A 10226-nucleotide genomic window follows, 5' to 3' on the forward strand; every position below is an offset into this window, starting at 1 on the left:
CTTCCTATGAAAGACTTTCTGAGACTCAAAAGAAAACCAAAAATAAATCAAAGAAAAGTGCATCTGAAAACGTATGACAACAAAACTATACCTACAAAAGGAATATGCAGAGTCAGTCTATCCTACAATGGAAAGAAGAAGGATGTGTTTTTTGTACTTGTGGATGGAAACAGACAAGCTATATTAGGACTGAAATCCTGCATACAGTTTGGATTGATAAAGAGAGTTCATGTCATAAACAAGGAGATGACAATGCAGAAGAGGAGAAAAGATGCAACTACAGAAGAAGTGACTCAAAACGACTGGATAAAAGAATACAAAGAAGTGTTCAAAGGAATAGGGAAATTACCAGGAAAACACAAAATAAAGCTGAAGGAGAATGCAGAACCGGTCATACATCCGGCAAGAAAGGTGCCAGTAGCATTAAAAGAAAGACTGAGAGAGAAAATTAAAATTCTGATAAAGGAAGGAATAATCAGAAAAATAGAAGAACCTACAGAATGTGTGAATTCTCTCGTAATAGTAGAAAAACCAGATGGAGATCTAAGACTGTGTATAGATCCAAAGGATTTAAACGAGGCAATTCAACGCGAACATTACAGACTTCCAACAAAGTCAGACATTACAAGTGCAATGAGTGGAGCATGTTATTTCTCCAAATTGGATGCCTCGTCTGGATTTTATCAGATAGTGCTGGATGAGGAAAGCACAAAATTATGCACCTTCAACACACCGTTTGGAAGGCATTGTTTCCAAAGGTTACCTTTTGGCATCAGCTCAGCACCTGAAGTATTCCACAAAACAGTTCAACAGCTCTTTGATGGAATAGAAGGAGTCGGAGTCTTCATTGATGATGTAGTGATATGGGGCCGCTCAAAGAAGAGCATGATGAAAGACTTCAAGGTCCTGGATCAAGCACAAAGAAAAGGATTAAAGTTAAATAAAACAAATGCCAGTTCGGAGTAAGAGAAATCACTTACCTGGGAGAAAGACTGTCTGAAGAAGGAATACAACCAGACAAAGAAAAAATCTGAGCAATAGATGAAATGCCAGAACCAAGAGACAAAAAAGACCTGCAAAGAGCCTTAGGGTTAATAAACTACTTGGGAAAATTTGTTCCAAATCTGTCAGCAAACACAAAGTCATTGAGAAGTTTGTTAGAAACAGACACCATGTGGCAGTGGAATGACGATCAGGCAAAAGAGTGGTCATGGTTGAAAAGCAGTTTAACAAGAGAACCTGTTTTGAAATGTTATGACCAGGATAAGCCTCTAAAGGTCTCTACAGATGTATCACAAGCGGGTTTAGGAGCTGTTTTACTCCAGCGACATGACATGGAGTGGTACCCAGTCGCATACGCATCCCGCACGATGACATCAGCGGAAAGAAACTATGCCCAAATAGAGAAGGAAACATTGGGTGCAGTGTTTGGCTGTGAGAGATTCCACGAGTATGTCTATGGAAGATCAGTGATACTAGAGACAGACCATAAGCCTCTCATAGCGATATCAAAGAAATCGCTGGGAGAAGTTCCACCACGCATACAAAGACTGATGCTAAGATTGCAAAAGTATGATCTGACGTTCGAGTACAAACCAGGTAAACATTTAATTGTTGCAGATACCTTAAGTAGAGCTAGTTTGATGAACATTGTAAGCACCACAGAGAAAGATGTGCAAATACATGTTGACTCTATCAAAGCGCAGATGCCAGTGTCAACAACAAAATGGGTTGAAATAGCAGAAGAAACACTAAAAGACGAACAGTTAAAGACAGTAATGGACATGATTCACATGCCTGGAGATGTGATAATGGAGAATCCTTTCCAAAATTTTAAAGAACTGTCAGTGCTAGATGGGGTTTTGCTGAAAGGAACAAGAATCGTTGTGCCAATCTCGATAAGAATGCAGATGCTGAAACTTGTTCATGAAGGACATCTAGGAATCGAGAAATGTAAGAGAAGGGCACGAGAAGTTCTATACTGGCAAGGCATGCACAGAGACATAACAACATTAGTGCAGAGTTGTGAAGTATGCCAGCGGCACAGATATCAGCAATCAAAGGAGCCAATGAGGCCACACGAGAAACCAAAGGAGTCGTGGGGAAAAGTTGGAATGGACTTGTTTCAGCTTAATGACAAGGATTACTTGTTGCTCATGGATTATCACTCAAACTACCCGGAATTCGTGCAGCTGACAAGCACAACGTCAGAGCAGGTGATTGCAAAGACAAAAAGTATTTTTGCTCGACATGGTATTCCAATGACTGTAATAAGTGATAACGGACCGCAGTTTGCAAGTCAGAGTTTCAAGGACTTTGCAAAAAGTTATGGTTTTGAGCACATAACATCAAGCCCTCTGTACCCGCAGTCCAACGGTTTAGCAGAGAAAGGAGTTCAAATAGTGAAACGCCTTCTGAAAAAATCTACTGAGACAGGGAGTGATCCGTACCTGGCTATTCTGAATTACCGAGCTTCACCACTGGAGAATGGACTTTTACCAGCAGAAATGCTTATGAATAGGAAACTACGGACAAAGTTACCATCGGTAAAGCATCAAATGGTACGAAGTACGTGGAATCCTGCAAATGAAAGACAGATTGATCACTACAACAAAACAGCAAGACCACTGAGTCCACTGGCCCAAGAAGAAATTGTTCGAGTTAGATGTGATGGGCAATGGGGACCATTGGCCAAAGTGATTAAAGAGACTACGCCCAGGTCATACAAAGTGCTAACGGAGCATGGAAAGATAATGAGGAGAAACAGAAGACATTTGCTAAAAGTGCCTCAGCGTGGAATAAAAATCAATGAAAGTGAAACGAATGACCTGGAAAATGCAAAGCAAAATGAACAATTAGAAATGCAAGACAATGCTAAAGAATCTGTAACTGAAAATAGAAAGGATGCTGTAGAACAAACACAACGTCCTCACAGACAAATAATAAGGCCAAAAAGACTAATAGAAGAAATGTGAAGAGGTGAATTTGAGAAGAAATGTTACACATGGTTGATAAATGAAAATATTTTGGTGTAATATTTGTGGTAAATAAAACCAGTTGTTGTATAAAGTTAAGACATTTTGAGGAAATTTTGAAAAAAAAGGGAGATGTATTGAGATGCATATGTTATATATGACGGCCACTAGTGGGCAGTGTAATGCTACCAATACAGTCAAGTTCTGACTGTGTGTAACAACGGCAGCAGTGAATAAACGGGTTCCGAACGTGATACTCGGTGTGTAAGTCTCATCAATACAGGTTTAGCCTTAGCTTAGCCCTGATGCTGCCTCGCTTCCCCCTCCTTTGTTTAAGGTCTCGCCGCCGCCGGCGCTGTGGTCTCGCTGTCAGCCGAGCTGGATCAGCGGTCCGCAGTGTTCAGGCAATTTCCCGAGGAAGTTCAAAGTCCGTTGAAAGCCCTTATCTGTGAGTGTAACCGATGTCTAGTAATGCTTGTTGGCTGTATGAGATGTGTGCAAGCCTGTTCTGAGTGAATAAACTTGCTGTTGATGGAGAAATTGCTACTAAATCGCAAAATCTGGAGAGACGCTGGGCCTCGCGTTGTGCACGGGACGCCATCTTGATCATAATGGCTGTTTCTAGCAATTAATAAAAAATTTTTTTTTAAACACTCCAACCCATGGAAAGCAGGTCTTCATGTAGCTGGTTGTGTGTACTGGGAAATTATCATGCTGGAACAGGTTATATCTCCTAGTTCGGGGGTTTTCAACCGGTGGTCCGCGCGGCCCCCTGGTGGTCCGCGGCGGCATTGCACGTGGTCTGCAGACTCTGTCAGGAGGCATATATATGATACACAACCCCTTATGAAGTTCTGGATAAGTTGCCAGACAGAATTTCCAGAGCTTACAGTAAAAGCATTGAGGTGTCTTTTACCCTTTCCAACTACATACCTTTGTGAGAGCGGTTTTTCTACACTGGCATATCTAAAGAACAAGTACAGGGCAAGGCTACAACCAGAGAATGATATAAGGCTGTCAATATGTACCACTATATCACCACGAATAGACAGACTGTGTGGAAGTCACTACTTGTTAGTCAGAATGGTGGTCCCTGGCACAGAACCAGTTGAAAACCTCAGTCCTAGTTTAAGTGAAGGGGCATTTTCATGCTCCTGCATCCACAGAAATCCAATACTGTAATATTGTCTCCAACTTTGTGCTGACAGTAGAACAGCTATCTGACTGCGTACCTGAACATGTACACCTGTAGGTAGGGTGCGAAGCGATATGGGTCATGTACAGATCATGGATCATGCTGGAGCTTTTTCACCTGCAAAGCTGATCATTTGGATCAGGAAGTCCGTCTGTCTCCCTGTCTCAGAAAATCCTGCTGCTGAATAAAACAGTTCACATATGAAGTGTAAACTAATCAGGATTTATTCTCACAAAATATAAACTATTTAACTGCCTTAATTAGATTACTGTCTTTGGGGTTCAATTCCTACTCTTCGTTTTCTTCTAGAACAGAAATCAAAGCAGTGAAGTTGAACAGCAGTAGAGGACAATTTAAAGAACTATGAACTGATTGTATTCCACAAAAGTACCAGTACTCTAAACCATGTAGAGAACCACAGCTCAGTGTTTATCATTTTGCACCTGAGGGTTAATGTTTCAAAACACACACACACACACACACACAGTGAAGTATGAAACAGAAAGATTATTTAAACTCTAATAAACATCATCAGTGACACACAGAAAAAGTGAACAATCTCCTGAACACATCACCTGTGCCAAGTTCAACCGATTACATGGTCAAATCTGTGGTTGTGTTTGTGCTGCTGCCTTACCTAAAAAGGTCAACCTGAGACATCACACACTCACACACACTAAATACATTTAAACAAACTCAGAGGAATCACATCCTTATGCACTAATATAGCTTTTCTCTCTCTTACACACACACACACACACACACAAAATAATTGGACAGAATTATTCTGAAAGCGCAGTATTTATTCATTTACAGTCTAATATGACACAAAGAGGTGAGGGTAATAAAGTGAAATGCTGATGGAAGTGTAACTATAAATACAGATATAAACTGGTCACCCTGTTGGGTAGTGAATTAACACGTGCACACACTGGACTCCAATCTATAAAACCCAACACTACAGGAGGCTCTTATTGTGTTTGAGCTCTACTGCAGTGTTTATTTTCACTCAAGAGTGGAAGTATAAGGGGCAGAGGAGAAAGTCTTCAGTGAAAGGAAGTACTTTTCTAATTCTGTCTCTCTGAAGGTGTAGGGAAACCACAGAACTTTCAGGGGACTGCAGAGTAACCCAAACTACTGTTAACCGTATTGCTGCAGTGTGTGTGTGTGTGTGTGTGTGTGTGTGTGTGTGTGAGAGAGAGAGAGAAGAGTTCCTCTCATACCTGTCATATCAGACACCAGACCTGTGGAACGGCTGCAGATCTACTTTATGTTTTATAGTCATAGAATTTAAATGTTTTTACACATGCGCATATGCACAAATGCACACGCACGTACACACAAACACACACACATCTGACTTCAGACTGAAAAACACTGGAGTAGAACTTAAACAGGATGGTTCCTCAGACATCTGAATCAGGAACGGTGAAGAAAGAAACAGATTGAAGGCACTTAATAAAAAAATAACAGCTATAGACAGATGAGGGGGCACGAGGGGTGTGAGCATGAGAGGAAAACAAATGCATACAGGAAATAAAACAAACTGAGTCTGAAATCTTCAACCACTCATCACCATCCTGACGAGTTCTGTAGGAGAGGGAGAGAGAAAGAGACAGTCAGACAAACAACAAATCAAACAGCGGTCCTGTACACTTAATATGTGCTCATTCTCAAACACTGTTTCTATGGATACACCCTATGAGAGGCAGTGGAAGCAGGAGGCTGAGAGAAAGGAGGAGAAACTGTCTGAGACTACAGGAAGATGGAACGTGCTGCGGTTAGAACAAGTCCATACACACACACACACACACACACACACACACACACACACACACACACACACACACACACACACACACACACACACACACACACACACACACACACACACACACAGGGGGATGTAAGAATAAGCAGTGAGGAATAGAGCAGGAACCTGCAGATCTTATATCTGAGGAACACGTGCGCGCTCTCTCTCTCTCTCCTTCTCTCTCTCTCTTACACTCTCCCTCTCTCCCTCTCAGCTCTGCACCAACTACACCACAGCACTGTAGTGAACTCTGCCCATGTTACACAAGTTCCTGAATCCTCAAAGTGAACCACGGCACTACTTCCTGCTTAGCTGTAAAAGTGTAGCTGAAGAACTCCATCACCAACATGATCATATCTCGGGTTTGGGAAGGTAAAAGAACATTATTGATTAGATTATTTATATAGTAATGACACTACACTTCTATACAACACACACAGCATTACAGCACAGGGATGAAGAACAATGAACTGAGCACCAGGACTACCATTTCCAAAATTCAGAAGTAGGACACGATTCCTGAATACAGAATCAACAAGAGATTCCAAGAAAACAATTCTGAAACAGAAATAGGAAACAGTCCCAGAATTCCAGGACAAACTGCCTGGATACAGTGGGATAAACAGCCCTTAGATACACTTCCACAGTTCTGCAACACAAGACCTGGAGTATGGAACCAAAACAAACAACTAGAATGTGGAACCAGAAAAGTCTGCAGATAAATACAAGTGGAAATGATTCCTCACACCCTCACTAACACCACCAACACATCACCCTGACCCTAAAACACAACACACCTCTCAGCAAGAAGAAAAAAGGGGCACTGCTTCAGCCAGTCCTGCTAGTGAGCCAGTTAGCACTGCGCTAGCCACAAGCAGGTATGCTACATGCTATAGAATAAGACAGGACAAAGAGAGCTGCAGGGACCCAGAGAGAGACAAGGTGACTGTCCATACCCAACACTCAGCCGGCCATGATGTGGCGCACAAAGGCTGTTGAGGTGAGGGAGTGGGTGGGGTAAAAACAAACATTAACAACATATATGCATTTACATATATAAACGAGCGTGCACACACACACACACACACACACACACACACACCAAACACGTATATGTTTTGTATTACCTTCATAATTAATACATCCGTTTGCATCCTCATGTCCAGCCAACAGTGTCTCCACTTCCTCTTCTGTCATTTTCTCACCTGGATGTACACACACACACACACACACACACACACACACACACAGGTTAATTCTACTATTAAAATTGAGCTTCAGTATGAAAATACTTTCAACAGTCTGCTACAATGTGCTCAGGACCACAGTTTGCATGAACAGTTAAGTGTAAATCACTGCACCTCAACAATGATGGATCTTTAATAAATGGACATTTGGTGTCACCCAGATGAGGATGAAATTCCCTATTAAGTCTTGTTCCTCTCAAGGTTTCTTCCTAATACCATCTCAGGAGTTTTTTCCTTCACCACAGTCGCCACTGACTCACTTATTAGAGATAAACGTATAATTATAAGGAACAAAAGTACAGGCATAGGCTTCTACATTCTTTTATAAAACTTTATTACCGCTTTATAACTCTGTAAATCTGCTTTGAGACAAAGTCCACCATTAAAAGTGCTTTACAGATAAAAATGAATATTCCAATCAGTGTTCGGGACTCAGACACAGTCTCAGTGTTCAAGTCGAGGCTGAACACATATTTATTTAGTGGAGTCTTTAGTCAGTAGGTGTTTGTGAGGTAAAGGAGCAGATCTGGAGGGATCATGGATATGGAGTGTTTGGTGAACTGGGATATTTGGATGCTGTCGTCTCCTCACTCTCACACGTTCATTCAGGTTTGTTGATGGTGGTGTGGTGGGTCGTCTCTTATCCCAGAGATCCTCATGTCTGTGTTTCCTTCTGCTTCTCCCTTTTAGTTCTGCTGCTACAGTGAGTCTTGTTCCTACTTACACCCTGATCACACTGTACTGTACTGTCTTTACCCTTTATACAACAATAATCCATATCCTTCTCTCTCTCTCTCTCACTGTTCCTGCCCCTCTCCCTCTTCTCTCCTCCCCTCCCTGTTATAAATAAACATTTGGTGGAACCCAGATGAGGATGAGGTTCACTCTTGAGTCTGGTTCCTCTCAAGGTTTCTTCCTTCTGCATCTCAGGGAGTTTTTCCTTCACCACAGTCTCCACTGACTTGTTCATCAGGGACAAACTTACACTTATAAAGAACATCTTCATTTTTATCTCCACATGATCTGTGTAAAGCTGCTTTTTTTTTAATTTAACTGAAATTTAATTGAATATTCATTCACTCACATTCTGTTTTTCCTGATTAAACAACACTGGTATAAAATAGAAAACATGTGTGTGAAGCCATGAGCAAGATTAAAGATCTCTACACCTGTCTGAGGCTTACTGTGTGATGTCCTAAATTAAGACGATTAAGTGAGGGAAGGAGAAATTTCATGGCATGCTTACTACTATAAGCTGAAATAACGAAGGTTTTTGTGTGTGTGTGTGTGTGTGTGTGTGTGTGTGCAGTTAATTACCCAGTGTAGTGAGGACATGGCGTAGCTCTGCACCCATAACTGTTCCGTTTCCCTCTTTATCAAACACCCTCAGACCCTCCACAAAGTCCTCAAATGAGCCCTGATCTTTGTTCTTAGCGATGGCCTGAAGCATGGGCAGGAACTGCTCAAAATCCAGCATTTTAAAATTCATCTCTGATAAAGACAAAAACAACAACAAAATTGAACACCAATAAGTTACTGGTTATATTAATACACTGTACTGAAAACATAGACTTTTTCAGTCCTTCTATATGAAACTGATTTAGGGGTGGAGCTACACATTAGCTCAGTTTGTGATGTCACTATATTACAGGTTTGGACTAAACCCAAATCATATATAAACAATTAGTTTTATTATAGAACTGAGTATCAAGAACAATACATTTAGGGCATTTAGCAGACGCCCAGATACAAAAGTTCTTTGAGCCTCCATCAATGAATCTCTCAACACTGGTTCCGTTACAAACAAGACACCATGAGTCTAAAACTCTGTTGAGAGGATTTATAGCACACTTTATATATAACTGGCAGACAGAAGAGTAGTGGGCGTGTCCAATCAGTGTTTAACAGGATGAAGAAATGGCTGTGGTTGGTACTGTTGAAATCTGCCAGACTATGTGGATATGTCTGAAAAATTATCCCTTTTCCCTTCTTTACACTGAGCAGTACAAAAAACTCCCGTTAAACCATCAGTAAAGATTCAGTTAGTTTTACACTTTCCTTTAGTTTTACACACACGCACATAAATCTGCACTTTAACACCTCACACGGACCAATACGTGAGGACGTGTGAATAGTCTACAGCATACAGAGTACAATGCTGCTGCGTGTTCCAGCCTGTACAATCAGAACAGCTGTCACGGTGTCTGAAAAAGCTACACACACTGGGTACAAGCCCCAGCAATCATTATCTAAAATCTCACTAAAAAAATTCTGATTTTCTCTAACATCTGAGAACTGGCTGCAGTGCTATATTACAGCAGGCTTTTCCTCCAGGTCTAACCTTCAGCTTTGGGGTTTCCAAGCACTTTGAGAACTTCAGCATTAACAGGATTCTGACCCAGAGCTCGCATCACATCTCCACACTGACTGTAGCTGATCTTCCCATCTCCCGTCCGGTCAAAAAGCAGGAAGGCCTCCTTAAACTCTAAGCAAACACACACACAGGATTCAGATTTACCCAAAAATATGCAGAGGCAGAAAACACACTGCATTTGTAAGGGGAAACATGCTTTAGTTTAGTTTTAGTGTCTCGCTTCATCACACACACACACACACACACACACACACACACACACACACACACACACACACACACACACACACACACACACACACACACACACGAGAGAATGAAGATAAGAGAATGAACTTCATTCTTTATTAAAGAAGGTTCATTTATGACCATGTGAATAAACAGTGCAATAACAGGATTAATATAAAATATATTATGACACAGAAATAACATGTATCTCTCTCACACACACACACACACACACACACACACACTGAATACATGGCACGAAAAATAATGATGCGGCTGTTAAAGCATTTTCTGGTTTATATTAACATGCTTCTTCTAATACATCATCCTTCCACATCACACTATTTTATTAGAACAGCATAACTTGGTGCATGTTATTCCTTGGAAATTATGT

General features: G+C 41.1%; 1 protein-coding gene and 1 long non-coding RNA gene across 3 annotated transcripts in view; one reads left to right on the top strand and one right to left on the bottom strand.

Moving 5' to 3' along the window:
* The first annotated feature begins 3787 nt into the window (after positions 1 to 3787).
* LOC124391910 overlaps positions 3788 to 10226 on the top strand; it is a 19144-nt gene continuing 12705 nt past the window's right edge. The window contains exon 1 of the long non-coding RNA XR_006927061.1: positions 3788 to 5361. This is a non-coding gene — a long non-coding RNA (uncharacterized LOC124391910). The remainder of the gene's footprint in view (positions 5362 to 10226) is intronic.
* Positions 4953 to 10226, bottom strand: part of myl6 (myosin, light chain 6, alkali, smooth muscle and non-muscle) — an 8007-nt gene continuing 2733 nt past the window's right edge. The window contains exons 3-7 of one of the 2 annotated variants that reach the window (XM_046858578.1): positions 9572 to 9715; positions 8548 to 8721; positions 7111 to 7188; positions 6940 to 6975; positions 4953 to 5760 (exon numbers count right to left, since the gene is read on the bottom strand). In XM_046858578.1, the coding sequence (XP_046714534.1) occupies positions 6947 to 6975; positions 7111 to 7188; positions 8548 to 8721; positions 9572 to 9715 (425 nt within the window). In that variant the 3' untranslated portion in view covers positions 4953 to 5760; positions 6940 to 6946. The remainder of the gene's footprint in view (positions 5761 to 6939; positions 6976 to 7110; positions 7189 to 8547; positions 8722 to 9571; positions 9716 to 10226) is intronic. The other variant, XM_046858570.1, reaches the window with a different exon arrangement.

This window comes from Silurus meridionalis, chromosome 1 (genome assembly GCF_014805685.1).
Source record: "Silurus meridionalis isolate SWU-2019-XX chromosome 1, ASM1480568v1, whole genome shotgun sequence".
NCBI classification, from domain to species: Eukaryota; Metazoa; Chordata; class Actinopteri; order Siluriformes; family Siluridae; genus Silurus; species Silurus meridionalis.